The 21,130-nt window shown below is 32.0% G+C and overlaps 1 protein-coding gene across 4 annotated transcripts in view; it reads left to right on the plus strand.

Annotated features, from left to right (window-relative positions):
• Positions 1 to 21,130, plus strand: part of mlt (tubulin folding cofactor E like protein mlt) — a 77,865-nt gene that overhangs the window by 21,502 nt on the left and 35,233 nt on the right. For 3 of the 4 annotated variants that reach the window (XM_069826575.1, XM_069826733.1, XM_069826814.1), the window contains exons 1-2: positions 18,746 to 18,849; positions 19,349 to 19,601. In XM_069826575.1, the coding sequence (XP_069682676.1) occupies positions 19,359 to 19,601 (243 nt within the window). In that variant the 5' untranslated portion in view covers positions 18,746 to 18,849; positions 19,349 to 19,358. Of the gene's footprint in view, positions 1 to 18,745; positions 18,850 to 19,348; positions 19,602 to 21,130 lie in introns of those variants that run through there. The other variant, XM_069826651.1, reaches the window with a different exon arrangement.

Raw genomic sequence — 21,130 nt, forward strand, 5'->3', positions numbered from 1 at the left:
CCCTCCACAAATTCCCCCCTTTTCACTGTAAACCTCTCGATGTTGTGACAACCGTTCATTCACGTGTAACAAGTGCTTTTACAAAACAGCGGAATACTTTCTTAACTCTGATCTACGAATTTTTCATACGTGTTCCTGTTCATACGATAATTCGCAACAAAAAGTAAAATTAATTCTGCACATAATTAATTACTCCAAAACATATGAGTCTGGGCAACTCATTTCATATTAAAAATAAAAATAAATAAATAAAAATATTGGGATATATTTCAGTTATACGGCAGTTTTTTTTTTACAAACAATGATCTATTAAGATTTACTAAAATTATTATATTTCATGTACATCATTCCCTGATAAACTGACTCGTAGATACTGAATATCAACAAAATCCGTCCAATAGTTTAGTAGAAATCGCTGTACACAGACAGACTAGTACTAAAATTATTATATTTCATGTATATCATTCCCTGATAAATTGACTCGTAGATACTGAATATGAACAAAATCCGTCCAATAGTTTAGTAGAAATCGCTGTACACCGACAGACCAGTACTAAAATTATTATATTTCATGTACATCATTCCCTGATGAATTGACTCGTAGATACTGAATATGAACAAAATCCGTCCAATAGTTTAGTAGAAATCGCTGTACACAGACAGACTAGTACTAAAATTATTGTATTTCATGTACATCATTCCCTGATAAATTGACTAGTAGATACTGAATATGAACAAAATCCGTCCAGTAGTTTAGTAGAAATCGCTGTACACAGACAGACTAGTACTAAAATTATTATATTTCATGTACATCATTCCCTGATAAATTGACTCGTAGATACTGAATATGAACAAAATCCGTCCAATAGTTTAGTAGAAATCGCTGTACACAGACAGACTAGTACTAAAATTATTATATTTCATGTATATCATTCCCTGATAAATTGACTCGTAGATACTGAATATGAACAAAATCCGTCCAATAGTTTAGTAGAAATCGCTGTACACAGACAGACTAGTACTAAAATTATTATATTTCATGTATATCATTCCCTGATAAATTGACTCGTAGATACTGAATATGAACAAAATCCGTCCAATAGTTTAGTAGAAATCGCTGTACACCGACAGACCAGTACTAAAATTATTATATTTCATGTACATCATTCCCTGATGAATTGACTCGTAGATACTGAATATGAACAAAATCCGTCCAATAGTTTAGTAGAAATCGCTGTACACAGACAGACTAGTACTAAAATTATTGTATTTCATGTACATCATTCCCTGATAAATTGACTAGTAGATACTGAATATGAACAAAATCCGTCCAGTAGTTTAGTAGAAATCGCTGTACACAGACAGACTAGTACTAAAATTATTATATTTCATGTACATCATTCCCTGATAAATTGACTCGTAGATACTGAATATGAACAAAATCCGTCCAATAGTTTAGTAGAAATCGCTGTACACAGACAGACTAGTACTAAAATTATTATATTTCATGTATATCATTCCCTGATAAATTGACTCGTAGATACTGAATATGAACAAAATCCGTCCAATAGTTTAGTAGAAATCGCTGTACACCGACAGACCAGTACTAAAATTATTATATTTCATGTACATCATTCCCTGATGAATTGACTCGTAGATACTGAATATGAACAAAATCCGTCCAATAGTTTAGTAGAAATCGCTGTACACAGACAGACTAGTACTAAAATTATTGTATTTCATGTACATCATTCCCTGATAAATTGACTAGTAGATACTGAATATGAACAAAATCCGTCCAGTAGTTTAGTAGAAATCGCTGTACACAGACAGACTAGTACTAAAATTATTATATTTCATGTACATCATTCCCTGATAAATTGACTCGTAGATACTGAATATGAACAAAATCCGTCCAATAGTTTAGTAGAAATCGCTGTACACAGACAGACTAGTACTAAAATTATTATATTTCATGTACATCATTCCCTGATGAATTGACTCGTAGATACTGAATATGAACAAAATCCGTCCAATAGTTTAGTAGAAATCGCTGTACACAGACAGACTAGTACTAAAATTATTATATTTCATGTACATCATTCCCTGATGAATTGACTCGTAGATACTGAATATGAACAAAATCCGTCCAATAGTTTAGTAGAAATCGCTGTACACAGACAGACCAGTACTAAAATTATTATATTTCATGTACATCATTCCCTGATAAATTGACTCGTAGATACTGAATATGAACAAAATCCGTCCAATAGTTTAGTAGAAATCGCTGTACACAGACAGACCAGTACTAAAATTATTATATTTCATGTACATCATTCCCTGATAAATTGACTCGTAGATACTGAATATGAACAAAATCCGTCCAATAGTTTAGTAGAAATCGCTGTACACAGACAGACCAGTACTAAAATTATTATATTTCATGTACATCATTCCCTGATAAATTGACTCGTAGATACTGAATATGAACAAAATCCGTCCAATAGTTTAGTAGAAATCGCTGTACACAGACAGACCAGTACTAAAATTATTATATTTCATGTACATCATTCCCTGATAAATTGACTCGTAGATACTGAATATGAACAAAATCCGTCCAATAGTTTAGTAGAAATCGCTGTACACAGACAGACCAGTACTAAAATTATTATATTTCATGTACATCATTCCCTGATAAATTGACTCGTAGATACTGAATATGAACAAAATCCGTCCAATAGTTTAGTAGAAATCGCTGTACACAGACAGACTAGTACTAAAATTATTATATTTCATGTACATCATTCCCTGATAAATTGACTGTAGATACTGAATATGAACAAAATCCGTCCAATAGTTTAGTAGAAATCGCTGTACACAGACAGACCAGTACTAAAATTATTATATTTCATGTACATCATTCCCTGATAAATTGACTCGTAGATACTGAATATGAACAAAATCCGTCCAATAGTTTAGTAGAAATCGCTGTACACAGACAGACCAGTACTAAAATTATTATATTTCATGTACATCATTCCCTGATAAATTGACTCGTAGATACTGAATATGAACAAAATCCGTCCAATAGTTTAGTAGAAATCGCTGTACACAGACAGACCAGTACTAAAATTATTATATTTCATGTACATCATTCCCTGATAAATTGACTCGTAGATACTGAATATGAACAAAATCCGTCCAATAGTTTAGTAGAAATCGCTGTACACAGACAGACTAGTACTAAAATTATTATATTTCATGTACATCATTCCCTGATAAATTGACTCGTAGATACTGAATATGAACAAAATCCGTCCAATAGTTTAGTAGAAATCGCTGTACACAGACAGACTAGTACTAAAATTATTATATTTCATGTACATCATTCCCTGATAAATTGACTCGTAGATACTGAATATGAACAAAATCCGTCCAATAGTTTAGTAGAAATCGCTCTACACAGACAGACTAGTACTAAAATTATTATATTTCATGTACATCATTCCCTGATAAATTGACTCGTAGATACTGAATATGAACAAAATCCGTCCAATAGTTTAGTAGAAATCGCTGTACACAGACAGACTAGTACTAAAATTATTATATTTCATGTACATCATTCCCTGATAAATTGACTCGTAGATACTGAATATGAACAAAATCCGTCCAATAGTTTAGTAGAAATCGCTGTACACAGACAGACTAGTACTAAAATTATTATATTTCATGTACATCATTCCCTGATGAATTGACTCGTAGATACTGAATATGAACAAAATCCGTCTAATAGTTCAGTAAAAATCGCTGTACACAGACAGGACCATAAGCAAACTCAAAATTTACTTTTCCGTTATCAGGGATGCTGAGAGTGTTTATAATCAAGAAATAAAATCTTTGTATAGTATGGCATTTTCTGCTCATTGTTTATTGTTAATAAAATAGCATTGACAGAAATACAATCTTAGTTCTTCACTGAAGGAGTAAAAAACTCGTGCTCAGGGAGATATCTAAACACAAAGATAATTTTTTGACACAAACTGGGTCAAGAAAAAAAAATTTACAGGAATAAATTAAATTTAAAAATACAATTTCAATTTTAACAATTTAAGTCATACAAATACATATACATATTAAATCAATATATATTCTATAAAAATTAAATTCCTAACGCTATTTTTGAAATTCCTGATACTAAAATTTTCCAAATTTGGGTATTTATCAATTATTTTATTGTATAACCTTGGACCAAAGTAGGTACCATGGCTCAGAGCTGTACTTGTGAAACACTTTGGTTCCTCTAGTCGTATAAAATCGGATCTTTTAGTTCCATATTTATGATGATACAATTTGAATTTATTACGATTTTTATGTATGAAGATTAATAAGGCAATATAATAAATATGTTTAATTTTCGAAACATTAAAATCAGTATACAAAAGCTCAGATGAGTAATCAATTGGTTTATTAAGGCATATTTTAATGATTCTTTTCTGAATAAGTAAGATTAGTGGAGTGAGATTAGAATTACAAGCATTTCCCCACCCTAAAATTCCATACTGGAGAATGGATTGAAATAAAGCTAAATAAATGAGACGTAAAATATTAATTGGTAAATATGACCGAAGTATAACAAAGATATAAATTGTTTTACGTAATCTATTGCATAAATATGTAATATATTTGTTCCATCGTAAGTGTTGGTCGATCGTAATGCGTAAATACTTAACTTCTGAGGATTCGGTTAATATGGGACATTCACAATTTTGAGAAGAACAATCCGAATGATGAATTTTGAGCCTAAAGGAAGATTGAGGAGATTTAAGACCACTGGACCTTAGTGAAAATGGAACAACAGTGTTTTGGATGTGTTTATATTTCATATAATAAGAAATTTAAATTAAAGGCTTCTTTGGATATGGTGTAAATCACGAGTTGGCATCTAGAAGTCTTTGTATGATTAAAAAAAAATAATAATAATAGTCTATCAGAGAGTATTCTGAAATATTGAAAATGAGATCAATAATATAACTGGAGTTTCTGCTTCTGAAAATTTGGAAGCGTTATCCGTTTGGTAAATTTTCAATAATCTAACGCTAAAAATCGCTGCCTCTTATAACGTGGCATTAGGTGTAGCATGCAGACTGTCTCTTGTTCCTGCACATTGTTGTGTGGGAGGACGGGGTAACCCGGGAGAAGCGCGGGAAAGGAGGCCAGAACTGAACCTGGACGTCTGGCAGTGAATGAGTCTGTTCGCTGGCAGGCTGCGGACTGGCCTTGCGATTGTTGCATTCCAGCGGCCCACGCAGGGCCAGACCGGCCGCTGTCCGCGCTGCCTAAATTTACGCACAGCAGGCATATAACGTTCCACAGCCAGCTATGCGAAGTGTGTAGTCCTGCCCAGGGTGCACCAGTCTTACGCTACTTGTTTTTCATGTAGATAACATCAGTGATAATAATAATAATAATAATAATAATAATAATAATAATAATAATAATAATAATAATAACACTTACTGGTTTTTAAGCAACCCGGAGGTTCATTGCCGCCCTCACATAAGCCCTCCATTGGTCCCTATCCTGAGCAAGATCAATCCACTCTCTTATCATCATATCCAACCTCCCTCAAATCCATTTTAATATTATCTTCCCATCTACGTCTCGGCCTCCCCAAAGCTCTTTTTCCCTCCGGCCTCCCAACTAACACTCTACATGCATTTCTGAATTCACCAATACGTGCTACATGCCCTGTCCATCTCAAACGTCTGGATTTTAAGTTCCTAATTATGTCAGGTGAAGAATACAATGCGTGCAGTTCTGTGTTGTGCAACTTTCTCCATTCTCCTGTAACTTCATCCCGCTTAGCCCCAAATATTTTCCTAAGCACCTTATTCTCAAAGACCCTTAACCTATGTTCCTCTCTCAAAGTGAGAGTCCAAGTTTCACAATCATACAGAACAACCGGTAATATAACTCTTTTATAAATTTTAACTTTCAGATTTTTTGACAGCAGATTGGATGATAAAAGCTTCTCAACCGAATAATAACAGGCATTTCCCATATTTATTCTGTGTTTAATTTCCTCCCGAGTATCATTTATAATTGTTACTGTTGCTCCCAGATATTTGAACTTCTCCACCTCTTCAAAAGATAAATTTCCAATTTTTATATTTCCATTTCGTACAATATTCTCGTCACGAGACATAATCATATACTTTGTCTTTCCGGGATTTACTTCCAAACCTATCTCTTTACTTCCTTCCAGTAAATTTTCCGTGTTTTCCCTAATCGTTTGTGGATTTTCTCCTCACATATTCACGTCATCCGCATAGACAAGAAGCTGATGTAACCCGTTCAATTCCAAACCCTCTCTGTTATCCTGGACTTTTCTAATGGCATACTCTAGAGCAAAGTTAAAAAGTAAAGGTGATAGTGCATCTCCTTGCTTTAGCCCGCAGTGAATTGGAAACGTATTTGACAGAAACTGACCTATACGGACTCTGCTGTACGTTTCACTGAGACACATTTTAATTAATCGAACTAGTTTCTTGGGAATACCAAATTCAATAAGAATATTATATAAAACTAATAATAATAATAATAATAATAATAATAATAATAATATACATAAATAAATGCGTAAATATGTGTAAATAGTTGTGTTTGTTTTCCATCTATAAGCTAGGAATTTAGATTTGTATTGTAAAATGAAAAAAAAAAAAATTGAAAATCGTCATTATTTTGTCTGCAAATAGTTGACAGACTATGCGGTGTACATGCTTTCCTATAATAATACAAGTTCTAGAATTAGATCACGGCCCCCTGTCGTCAGCTGAATTACTTGGGCCGTGACGTAGGAAATCCTTCCTTCTACACTTATTACATGATTTGATTATGTAAACGGGAAACCTGCCCCAACAAATTCCAACTTGGACTCTTTGAGACGTTCAGCTCGAAAGTTGTGAGTCAGCCATTCGAATAACGGACGGTCCACAACAATCACAGGGAAATGAAGCCCTGAAGGAAGCTTTCGTTGTTCATGTAAGGTAATTCAGGAAGTGGAAATTGTGACTACTTAGACAATTTGTGGGTAAGATTGCAACAAACCATAAGATAGCGAGGGGATCACTTGCAAATGTGTCATTTTAAAAAACAATAATAACATGCCAATAAACTGCATTGTTCAAGTCTATGCTGTGTTATTTTGATATTTCTAAAGCATATAGCCACTTTAGAACAGGAAGCTGAAATTCGTCAGAAGCAACTGTCCTATCCTGTATTATAAAGGAAGATATCCAAAGAAAATGGATTTCGATGAACAAATATTTTTGATGAGAATGGCAGATGAAACCGTTTCGAAGAGGTTAAATAAATACAGTGTACAGTTTATTTTTAATTTGAACCCCAAGAGGAATGTGGAAAACAAATCGAATTACCCAGAATTACGTTTCATGTGAAAGCGGGAGTATGAAGTGAATATAAAATTTAAATGAATTACTTAAAAGTTGAAGAAAGAGAGGTTTAGTTGTGTAATATCTGTGATGAATTGTGATTTTTTGGGGTAGTGTAGAACTTGAAGTTATGGACGTCTCGAAGTTATGAAATTTATTTATTTATTTTATTTATTTATTTTATTTTATTTATTTTATTTAATTTATTAATTTATTTTATTTATTTAATTTAATTTATTTTATTAATTTATTTTATTTGTTTAACTAATTAATTAATTTATTTTATTTATTTAATTAATTTATTTTATTTATTTATTTAATTTATTTATTTTATTTATTCATTTATTTATTTTATTTATTCATTTTATTTATTTAATTAATTAATTTTATTTATTTATTTATTTAATTTATTTTATTTTATTAATTAATTTATTTTATTTTATTTATTTACTTACTTATTTATTTTATTTTATTTATCTATTTAATTTATTTTATTTATTTATTTAATTTATTTTATTTAATTAATTAATTTATTTTATTAATTTAATTTAATTTATTTACTTATTTATTTATTTATTTATTTATTTATTTATTTTATTTTATTTATATATCTATTTAATTTATTTATTTTATTAATTTAATTTAATTAATTTATTTATTTATTTACTTATTTACTTATTTATTTATTTTATTTTATTTATTTATCTATTTAATTTATTTATTTAATTAATGTATTTATTTATTTATTTAATTTAATTAATTTATTTATTTTATTTATTTTGTTTAATTTATTTACTTATTTACTTATTAATTAATTAATTAATTAATTAATTTATTTATTTATTTATTTATTTATTTATTTATTAAACAGATTTAAGAAATTCGAGATGGAAAGTGATAACGAATTTTTGTTTCTGGACGTCTCGATTTTCTTAAATTTCTAGTTATCTAGAATGTTTCAATTCCCGTTAATCATCCTGGAGAATATTGATCAATCCAGAAAATAATGGCTAGTTCCGTATTTAATATTACACGTCGTGTGCGAGTGTTTCACCAATTCTATCTTCCCTTCAGCACCCTATCATTTGTGCTCACGTGACCGTACAGGAGTTGAGGGCGGTAATGTAGCGGAAAGAATGCGCTTGACAATATATGGACAGACATTAAAACATTGAACATAATTATGATGCATTTACAAGAAATGAGGAAAATGTGCATTCATATAGCTACAATTTAAGCCATGTTTAAAAGCTGATACTTCGTATACGCAATCTATAGACCCAAATCATAGATATTGTCCCGAGAAAAATCAGATGTGGGTCGCGGACCCTATTATTAAGTTATAAATTGTAGTTTCCGCCGCATTCCTCATGAAAAAATAAAGGATTTCTGCGAAATACCGACACAAGACAACTATTACGAAAAAAAAAAAAATTCTCTAACAAGAAAGGACGGCCGTCTGAAATTTCCCACCGTTGCTCTGCCGAAATAACGCTACATACGCCAACGTAGAGCTGTAGCATGTTCCAGGTCAGTAACGGACCTCGCTCCACACGTCATTGCTCGGGTCACAAATACCGCGTCAACTCGATAATTACTCCTCTCCAACCTTATCCATAGAGAACTCAACGTAATTGCTGTGACAAACACGGACAAGTTTTGGACAACTTCACTACGCTGTTCACAGAATGCCATGATCTGCATTGTCGCTTATTAAACAGCTAACACCAAAACGGTTAGTTTTACAGCACCGTATATAGCAATAGTAATATGTGTTACAAGAGCGGAATGTTGAAATTTTCATGTTCGAGGAAAAGTTTGAAAAAGCGAAACGTAGTTGAGCTTTTTTAATTTCCGAGAATTGAAAGAAAACATACCGCTCGTGTATCGTACATTATTTTGTGCGAAGATCGTTTATTACATACCTGAAAGACGAATTTCTAATTAGTTGCAATGAAATCTCCATCTTGGTTTCTGTTCAATGACGGCAAATTTGCAAAACAAAAATATCTATCTTCAACATTGTTGCTTTAAAATGTTTTCTGTGTTTACTATACTCCAGCAGGCCGTGATATACGTCTATCTTTTTTTTTCCCCAGTCTATGGAATCTTGTTGATTTTTTCACGGCTTCCTTAATGTTACTTGCATCACGAATCCAGTAACTTTAGTGGAGTTGTAGAGTTTACTTAATTTTTGCAAATATTTAAAAACAATAATTAACAGTGCAATTTAGGTGAAATTGCAGTGGTAAGTTTCCAATTTATAATTATTACTATATTGAACGTCTCTAAAAATAATATGTTAAAAGCCTAAAGCAGTAAAATCAATATGTCACTTAAGCGGTAAGAAGAGGGAAATTGTTATGTGTGTTAGGTTGGGGATACTGAATGTGGAATTTTAGACTTTCCGCGGATTGGTTTTGTGCGGAAACCAAGCAAATACGCACGATCTCGCACAAAAATGTATTTCAATTATTCAGTAGTCAGCATGCATTTGTTTTTAGAATTTACGAATGGCATTTGTTTATAGATTACGTGGATAATGTTGAACGCCGTTACAAAATGATCAAATAAGTGGTTAGGTACAGCTTACAGCAGTAAAATTTTGGAAATATTCAACATTTTTTTTCCTCCATTACTGTATCTTGTACAATAATGAAAATTAATATGTGTAAAACACTGTTCTTCTGCTATATGAAAAAAATATTTTTATGATTTAAAAAAATTATTTACAGTTTTGTTTTCAAACTTCAGTTCACTGTGCAGTGATGAAGCGTTTCCCCTAACTCAAAAACTATCAAACATTCTGTGATGAAATTTTTTGTGTGCATTTATGCAAGTCATATCTATAATATGATGCAAGATCACTTCTCTACCTTTGATAGATTGTCTTATAAAAAATAAATTCGTTTAAAAGATGGTCAAATATCAGTACTTTCTTCTAACACAAAATAAAAAAAAATATTATTTATTCAGTAATGTAGTTGAAAGAGCATGATATTGTAAACATGAGTTTCAGCAATAAAATAAAAGAGAGAGAACATGAAAAGTTAACAAGTTTTTGAGTTATGAAGGAAACGCTTCATGACTGCACAGTGAACTGCCACCACTTCGAATTTTGAAAAAAAAAAAAAAAAAAAAAAAAAAAAAAAAAAAAAAAAAAAAAAAAAAAAAAAATTAAACCGTAAAAATATTGTTTTCATACAGCAGAAGGACAGTGTTTTACACATACCAATTTTCATTATTGTACAAGATACAGTAATGGAGGAAAAAATGTTGAATATTTCCAAAAATTTTACTGCTGTAAGCTGTAGCTAACCCCTTAAAAGTGTTTTAATTTTTTGCATTATTAAGGGTTAGTGGGACTCAGTCCTATTATTACCATTTTGGGCACAAAAATATTTAGTGTCTTAAATAATTAATTTATTCCTTAAACTATCTGTTTATTAATATTTAATAAATAAATAGTCCAACGAATAAATTAACGAATTTCTGTAAGCAATTTACAGTCTCAGTATATTATTATTATTGTTATTATTATTATTATTATTATTATTATTATTATTATTATTATTATTATTATTAGTGAGTCAAAACATACACAAGGGCGCCCACAGGGGTAGCCAGTGGTAGCAATTGATAACACTGAGATTTTTTTATTTTTTACGCGTTTTCTTTATATTTTTCTCTACGTGCCCGATACATGTTTTCTCGGTAAACAATTAACAAAAGCGAGTGCTTTAAACTATGAAGATGTGCGCAAGGTAATTAAGATTTCAGAACTGACTACGTACTTTTCATGTTCAGTTTTCTCTCTCCTCTAATTTTCTAGCCATCTTGTTGTCACTGAGATTGGATCCTGCGGGCGCCCTTGGACATACATCAGATACTTTGTGATTGGCTGAAGCCAGAAACCTAACTTAAACTCATATTATAATCTATTGCTGTCATCTCAATAATTGAAATTCTTGTCTTATTGGACAGCCTTAACTCAGGTCGTGCTGTGATTTCAATTATTTTGTTACCATAGTAAGCTATGGTCACTATGGAAATGAATGTTTTTCCTTCAGAAAAATAATGTAGCCTAATTTTTTAGCTATACTTATCTCGTTTCTTTGTAACAATAACAATAATAATAATAATAATAATAATAATAGTAATAATAATAATAATAATAGCATAAACCACACGATTAAAGCCTACTCAACGTTTAACAAAGTATATGGCATTCAAATCATTCTAACCTATCTGATGATATTTCCCCCTCCCCCCTTTGTTAACTGTAAATGATCAAAAACGCTACTTAGGTGTAAATTTTTCTGACATTTTGCATATTCGATTCCCTAACGGTTTGAAATGTATATCATTTTACCTTTTAGATGTGTTTCCAAATTATATGTAATACGTTTTGTCAAATCTGGCAACCTTTTCATAAGGGAAGCTAAATTTATTTTATTATTATATTACTTATTAAAACTGGTGTTCCCAACGTTTTCTCTTATCTGCCACCATTTCGATTTTATTTTGTTTATAATTATTGCCTATTTGAATTATCAGATGCTAACGATACTGTAATCCATATTTTCAGTTACATGTAATCTTTCGTAATCCGCAGCGATTTTTTTGATGGCCAACAATGTGTAACCAACCAATAAATGGTGGAAGCTATTTAATTTCTGCTACAATATTTCTGCTGTATTTACAAGTGAGCCAAATGTACATTCAGAAACTATTATTCAATAATAATAATAATAATAATAATAATAATAATAATAATAATAATAATAATAATAATTAATAATAATAGACTCTAATAATAATAACAACAATAATATACATTTTTCATTAAGCCGTTTCTATTCATAAAAGTCCTTTCTAACAAGATTTAAGTGGAGAAATTATCACGACTGCCAGAGATAAGCACAATCAGTCTATCTATGTATGAACAGGGAGGGATATTTTTTTTCTAAGGAGAGGAAATCTCCATCATTCTCCCCCTCCGCATCCCGTCTCAGCACATTCTTAACGATCGATGAAGTCCTTTCTACGCACAAGATGTCACAACGACGTATTTCATTATTGCTACTGCCATTTTTGTTCACAATCCTGACGCAACAATTGAAGATCTCCTCGGAATAACTGTAATTCATGTCCCAGGAGAAAGGAAAATAATTTCAGGGGCATATTTCATTAGATCTATATTTACTATTAAAACCATTTGATTAATCAATAATACAAGTTTATTCTGCTATTTATTTCAATAATTTATTGTTCTGAATGTATGCTTTCAAATATACTTTTTTCCACATAAGTCACAAATTTAAGTAAACTGATGTTTTCCGGAGACGTCTTCAATTGAGTCTTAGGTCCGCGGTTCTAGACCATTTGCTGAACGGAAGGTATAAATAGCATTACATACGCGAAGTGGTACTTGAGAGTTGAAATGTTTTTCAGCATGTGAAACAGTAACGAAAAGGCAAGCAGCACACATTTTAAATAAAACTAATTAACATATTTCTGAAAATATTCACATTCTAAATGACATCGATTACTTATAAAATTTTCTTTCTTTTATTGACTCCCCAGAAAAGCTTGTTTTTTGTTCATTGGTTCAACACACAACAATTGAGCCGTTTTTAGGTTTTAAAATCTAAAATCTCATTCAGCCAGTTTCAAGTTCATTAAGATTCGAATATTTGACGCCAGCAAATATGTAAAGGAAGAAGACCTAATTTTTTTACACAAAAGTCACAGAAAAATATGTAAAACCTAAAAATTCAGATCTTAATGATTACATAGATCTTGGGATATGAATTAAGTTCCGGTTCTTAATGAAAATAGTGCTAGTAGAAGCAATAGGACGAGAAATGTGTCATATTTGGTCAAATTTTGTTACTCTATATAGATTTTATACCCTTTCAGATTTTATCGTTCTTTAAAATTCATTGCCGAGTTTGCACGAATCAACGGACAGCATGGTAACCATTAGCAACCCGAAACAACGAAGCAGTTTAGGAAACGTTTGTAATTAAATTCACATTTTAATAGAATTGTAGAGCTGCATATATTAAAAAAAATAGTGGTTACTTACTTACAAATGGCTTTTAAGGGGAGGCAGAGGTGAATATTTCAAAATCCATAAAATTTATCCGATTTGTTTGAAATTGATCATGGATACTAAGTATGTTATTAGTAATGGATATACCAAGTTTCAACTTTATAAGTACAATAGTTCTGTAAATATTAATAATTTTATAAAACTTTATATCGTTTGATATAAAATGCTCCATGCACCATATTGTAAGAAATTTTCAATATTTCGTTTTATTTATATGTTCAGAGAAGGTATATAAATAATGATAAGTATTAGTTTATTATGGGAATAATATAGTAATACAGTTATCTTGGTTTTAATTTCATACTTTTAAGGGCACACAATAAAAAACTAGCATCGGAATATCAAAATAAAGATAATAAAAATGGAAAAAACAAATTTTCATTTTTTTCTTCAGTTTTGTTCGAAAATTTCACCTCTGCCTCCCCTTAAGGGACCCGGAGGTTCATTGCCGCCCTCACATAAGCCCGCCATCGGTCCCTATCCTGAGCAAGATTAATCCACTCTCTATCATCATACCGGTATCCCACTTTCCTCAAATCCATTTTAATATTATTAATATTATTTTGGTAAATAATAATAATAATAATAATAATAATAATAATAATAATAATAAATTCATATTTATCTTAAGAATCGTGCACATGTACCCCATAACTGAACTTCTGACCTACAATATGTTTCGCATTGTGGAAAATCACGCAATTTTTAAATTATTTCATATCGGTTTCAGTTGTATTGTATTTATGATTATCGATTGCAGAAATATGCTTTATTGGCAGGCACATAAGCTTGCGTTTAACTGAGCAATAGCTTAAGGCCTATTTAATAGGCATTCGCACCCCCTTTCTTACTTGAACACCCCACTTCTATTCTCCGCCTAGATTCTAGTGACGCTTCTGCTTACCAGCGGATTATAAAGATACATCTCTTGAATTGAAAATTGCCTCCAGGACGAAATCTTTCATTCCTGACCTAATTACATAAAGACTTAAGAAGAAAAGTCTTAAACGTGATTTACATTCGAGAAATCTGTCTGTTAACACGGTGACATTTTTATTACAGTAGGCCTTAGATGACTGAAATTATGACTTGTCTTAAACAAGCAATTTCGAATCCAGTCAGCCGTGATAAAGCATAAAAGGAAAACGAATGTGACATCATAATGAATTCATTTTTAACATAAATATTAAATATTAACGAAATATAAATTTAATTTTGATTTAAGCAAAAATTATTACTCGTACACAAATGGAATGATTAATAAATGCGGGAAGAATAAAGATAAAAATAGTTAATTGATATAGTCTAATTCTGAAGTACATAACTATGGTATTAATTTGAAAATGAATATAATTTTATTCTATGTAACGATATATGTGATGTCAGGGACTGCCGGACTTTATCACAATTCAAAATTAAATTGGAAAATTTTGTCTTGTTTAATGCTTTTTAGGTATTGCTAGAAGTGTTGATTTGTGTTTTTTACTCTAGATTAAAATCGCAAGTTTCTTGTTTATGTTAGTTAATTAGAATACAATTATATACTTAATCACTCATTTAAAGTTTGTGTGAATGCAACCTGTGTATATTTTTGTGTGACTTTACTTTGTTTATAGTGGTTTTTTCTTTTTATTTCTGTTATTGTATTTGTATTTCTGGTGGTGTGGATGAGAAGGCCTGATGGCTTTAACTACACCAGAATAAATAAATAATAAATATTATCCACTACATTTCCAAACAACTCATTGTCGTCAAACTGATGTGTGAATCTTTTCGACTATCAATTGCATTGTTGTCTGCAGACTAGGCCTCATGGAATGATGACGAACTATGAAATAATTACAAATAACATATTATTATATTAATAAGGTATTTGGTAATTATCGAGAAGGCTCTGCCTTGTTAGATTTATGAGTACGAGGATAGACATGAAAAGGAATATCAAATTTTTATTTCAAGTCCCAATCATGCTCACAATAACAATTACGAACAGCATAAACTTTCCACGCAATTAAGTATAGGAATTCGTTGAATCCCTTGTCATGTTCATATTTCAAAATAATTGACGTAAACATCAATAGATTACCACAGAAAGCAGATGAAACACAGTCGAAAGTTTTTTTTCTTTAAATATGAACCTGTTAAACCCTCAAAATTACTTCTTTCTTCCTTAAATTAATTTAAAACGATTGTTTTCAAGATCTGTAACACTAATAACCAGGGAACGGATTTATATGGACTAAAAATATATGAAATATGTAAATATATATGTAGTTATTTTTACCAAAATATGGAATTAAATATGGATTTTTACCAAAATATGGAATTAAATATGGACTTAAAATTATAAAAAAATGATTATGTACGTTAAATATTGGTACATTTTAATCAAACTAAACAAAAAATATAATGGACGTACCTTATCTTCCAATGTAGTTTCAACAAAACACAATTTTTATTGTCTGTTACCATAACAATAGGTTACAAACATTTCTTTCAAGTGCTGAAAAGTGAATCTTCTTCTATTGTCTCTGAGGATAGATTTATACTGACTAAAAGAGCGTTCGACGTCACAAGAAGTAACTGGTACATAATTCAATTTCACAATGTCTGCTGGGGATAAGTCCAAGTTAATCTTCACTGTTGATTCACCACTCATCATAGCAACAACCTTTTGTAGTTCTTCATATCCAGGGTTTTTTGAAAGTACAGTGTCCACCTTAGCTCTTACTGCATCTGCAACTTTACCTCTACCACGATTCAGTTGTTCCACAGTACTATTTATAATTTCAAAACTTTCAGATAGTGAAAGGTGCCTATTTTGGAGACTTTTGAGCGTTTTTATGATGCATGAAAATGTATGCTGAATGTGAGCTAAGTCATTCTTCACACTTATGTCACAGGTAACTGTTTTCGCAGTATCAATTGAGACTGCATCTTCAGAGTCCAATGCAAGGAGAACATTGTTAATAGAGTCTATATGTTCGGCATAATATTCAACTGCTTCTAGCCATGTACCCCATCTAGTTAAAATTGGCTTTGGTGGCAATGGAATTTCAGGGTACATTTCTTTCAACACGTTAACTCTACTGGGAGCTTTGAGAAATACTTTTTTCACTGATGAAATCAACAAATCTACTTTAGGGAAATTGTCTCTGACCACTTCTGCCACACGATGAAATGCATGCGCCACACAAGTAAAATGAGTCAATTTAGGATATACAACAGATAATGCTTGTCCAGCTTTGACCATATAAGGGGCAGCATCGCTAATAAAGAATAACACATTATCGTACATAATACCCTTTGGCCACAGGATACCCATAGCTTCGTTGAACAGTTTAACTATAGTTTTGTTATTGCACTTTTCTAGAACATCACAATGTAAAAGAATTCGTTCAGAATATTGTTCACTTAACAAACCGATAACTACATTACCAACAAGTCTACCTTCTTTGTCGGGAGTCTCATCAATGGAAACCCAAATTGAACTATCTTTAATTTCATCTCTTATCTTCTGTATTGTCTCATCGTAGATGGATGGAGCATACGTCTTCCTAAGTGTTGACTCATCCGGGATTGTATGTTGAGTATATTTTTCAAGGAATTCCCTGAAGACCTTATTCTTTAGTTTGTAGAGAGGAATATCAGCAGAGATGAGAGAACGGCACAGGTCGATGTTAAACTCAGATCTTACATTCGATGTTGTTGGTTGTGTTAAAAACAATTGTCTCTGCTTGGAATTTAGTTGTTTGTTGGCCTGATGTTTACTAGTTGTAATGTGTTGTTGCACCAGGAACTTTTGTGTAGATGATACTGCACACTGACACAAATTACAAAATAATATTTTATTGTCAGTTGATAAACCATCTTCTTTAAATTCTGAAATGTAACTTGTTAGTTTTGATTTTAAATTGACTGAATGACGTACTTTTGGCATATTTACCGTCTTTATAGTATGATTTACAAAACTGAACCTATGTGTACTCTGACTGGCATTTAACTGTTGAGCTGCACAACTGAAGTCTGTTAAAAATTTTAAATTAAATTAATACAGTTTTGTAACTTACTTTCCCATTGTTGATAGGACTGCTAATTTTCAAATAACTCTGATGTTAAAGGGATTACTGAACATGTGTTTAAATCTCTATTGTTGAAATGTATTTTTAAAAGTTAATGGAATTTTGTTTTGTTTTATTGTTAAACCTAATATAATATGGACTGTTTTATATGAAATATGGAAAATATATGGAAATTAACGAAAATATGTACTAAACTCTAAAATATGGAAAAATATGGAAAATAAAAGTAGGATTTTTCAACCCTACACATTGTGAAACATAAAGATAATGCAAAATATAAATTATATTAGCTTTATAAGTAAATATGTATTTACATATAAATCCTTTCCCTGCTAATAACTCTTCTTCTTTTAAATCAATTGTTTTTCCGTTACTTGGTTTCCGATATCGAAACACTCGAATGCGGTTGCCTGGCGACCACATACTTTCGTTATTTAGAACGCTCTGTTTTAATGAAATTTCTTCTCTGCCTATTCAGGGATGACCTAAATACAGAATTATCCAAGAATAACACGTCTGACCTATTTAGGTGGGCGGTTCCAAACGATGAAGTATTCATTCCCGTGGATGTTTCTGAATTGTAAATTATACCACACGAAGAGAGCAAAAGTAATTAAACGTTTTTAAAGATAGAACAGGAATATTTCTCTTAACAGATTGCGTATCAATATTGATATACTAGAAATTCCTATCAAACCAGAATTTCTTGTTATTTTAGACTAACGAACTCATCTTAAAATATTATTCCATCTGCAGAAGTATGACTGTAAAAGAATCTGTACATTCCGTTGTATTTCCGTAATTATTCTTAGAATGTCGTGTTATAAGCCTGAGAGATAGGCAGCACACCTATCACTATTGTCATGTGGGTTGCGTAAAATACTCCTATTCACACTTAAGTGTGATCTTTGACAACTTGTTGGTTCTGTATTAATACTGTTACAAATTGCTACAATGACGCTATTCAATTAATACAAGTGCACTCCTTGTATTAAATATTTGCAATGAAACGCATTTCGATCGTCTAATTCGATATAAAATGGCGCCAACCAATCGGTAAATGACCTTGTATTTCAGCGACATCTGCACAACACGAAGGGAACTAAAGTGATACAGCTGTGCTTTGTAAATATAAACAAACTTGTGTAGCTGGAAGAAAGACCTCGACGGTCTGCCACCGTCGATTAACTGCAAAACAGTAAGTTAAATCACATAAAAATGATCAGAAGTTATGTTGGGCATTGCTTTGAGGTTATTTAAACAGAATAATGTGCCGTGGAAGTAGATGGGTGTTAGCAGTGGTTGCAAATACAAGTGTGAATTTTTCTGCCTCCGTCTGCTTTGTTCAATATCCGTATCCATGACTGCGAGTGAAAGTTTTATGTAATAAGTAATCGCTCTCGCAATTGTTGAATAAGTTTTTAGTTGTTGATACAATATTAGGATTTATAGCACTGGGTTCGTGGCGTTGCAGTGCCAGTTTTATGCATGATAATCTTCTGCGTATGTGTGAATTTTTTTTTTAGTGGTGAAATAGCCTACGAGTTGGATATTTGCCAGAGAGATATCCCAGCTAAAATCAGCTGTTGTGGTGAAAGTGTATGAAACAAAGCCAGACGTAACAGTGTGTGTTATGTTTGCGACACAGTATGGCATGTCCTGGTGGAGTGTGATTTTATTTCTCGTTATTGTTCCAGATTATATGAAATGCCATCACTTTTAGAAGCAATAGATAAGAAATATGGTAAAGAAGAGGCCGAAAATTTTGACCTTGATTTGCCAATCGCAATTTACGTGCCGAAGAAGAGTCCCAGAAATTCTATTCCATCGCTTCTGGTGCTAAACGACTGTGATATCGAAACAGCTGGAGATGAGCAGGAACTCGAGAAGAAATGCCAGGGGGTTGAGGAGTTGGACCTGGCTCAGAACAAGCTTGCTAGGTGGACTGAGGTATGTTGAAAGTGAAAGGAAATAACAAAAAGTGATTATGTCGTGATACAGTGAAAGAGGAAGAGCAGTTCTTTATGCCATTTTGATTTTTTTTAATTGTACAGTATCATTAAGCGGTTATGTAACTCGTAAGAAAGATTACATTGCTTTCTATGAAACTGATAACTTATATAAAATAGCAGAGTCGACGTTTTAATATTATTATGCTGGAAGTATTGAATTCTATACTACGCTAGGCATAGGCTATATTTATAATATTCAAGTCAATTCGCGATTTTGTTTTTGTTCGTGAGAGAATTGTCAGTGAAGTTACTAAAACATAGTAATATATATACATAACATAATATTCAGACTATCTTCCCATGTCCCTAAATTTCTACATACCCAGAGGTTTCGTACCCATGCCGAGTTTTAACCAAATTTCGTATCCAGGGTTCTTTAACCCTGACGCTACACTGACAAGAGGACTGTCTGTGGCATGTCAACATGATGCTGAATCTCGACACGTTGACAACTGACAAATATTTCGTTGCTAGGCAGGATTAGAGTCTATAAATTTAATGTGGAAGTCAGAGATGTTCCATAACTGCAGCCAAACTTTGGGTTATGTTTGTGTAGGGAACTTCATTGGTAGACTGATAGACCACGAAATGAAAAAGTCCGGATTCGAACCCAGGGATAGTTGTCACCATTTCATTACACAAATCATCTCCGGTTTAAATGGTTTTTGCATCTTAACATAAATACACAGAGCATTCATGGTTCAAACCCAGGTGAAGATGGATTTTTCGCGTTGTCATAAATACACAACGTCTCTGGTTCAAACCCAGGTGAAGATGGATTTTTCACGTTGTCATAAATACACAGAACGTCTCTGGTTCAATCCCAGGTGAAGATGGATTTTTCACGTTGTCATAAATACACAGAACGTCTCTGGTTCAAACCCAGGTGAAGATGAATTTTTCACGTTGTCATAAATACACAGAACGTCTCTGGTTCAATCCCAGGTGAAGATGGCTTTTTCACGTTGTCATAAATACACAGAACGTCTCTGGTTCAATCCCAGGTAAAGATTAATTTTTCACGTTGTCATAAATACACAGAACGTCTCTGGTTCAACCCAGGTGAAGAAGGATTTTTCACGTTGTCATAAATGCACAGAACGTCTCTGGTTCACACCCAAGTGAAGATGGATTTTTCGCCTTGTCATAAATACACAGAACGTCTCTGGTTCAAACCCAGGTGAAGATGGATTTTTCACGTTGTCATAAATTCACAGAACGTCTCTGGTTCAAACCCAGGTGAAGATGGATTTTTCACGTTGTCATAAATACACAGAACGTCTCTGGTTCAAACCCAGGTGAAGATGGATTTTTCACGTTGTCATAAATTCACAGAACGTCTCTGGTTCAAACCCAGGTGAAGATGGATTTTTCACGTTGTCATAAATAACAGAACGTCTCTGGTTCAAATCCAGGTGAAGATGGATTTTTCACCTTGTCATAAATACACAGAACGTCTCTGGTTCA

This window comes from Periplaneta americana, chromosome 1 (genome assembly GCF_040183065.1).
Source record: "Periplaneta americana isolate PAMFEO1 chromosome 1, P.americana_PAMFEO1_priV1, whole genome shotgun sequence".
NCBI lineage: Eukaryota > Metazoa > Arthropoda > Insecta > Blattodea > Blattidae > Periplaneta > Periplaneta americana.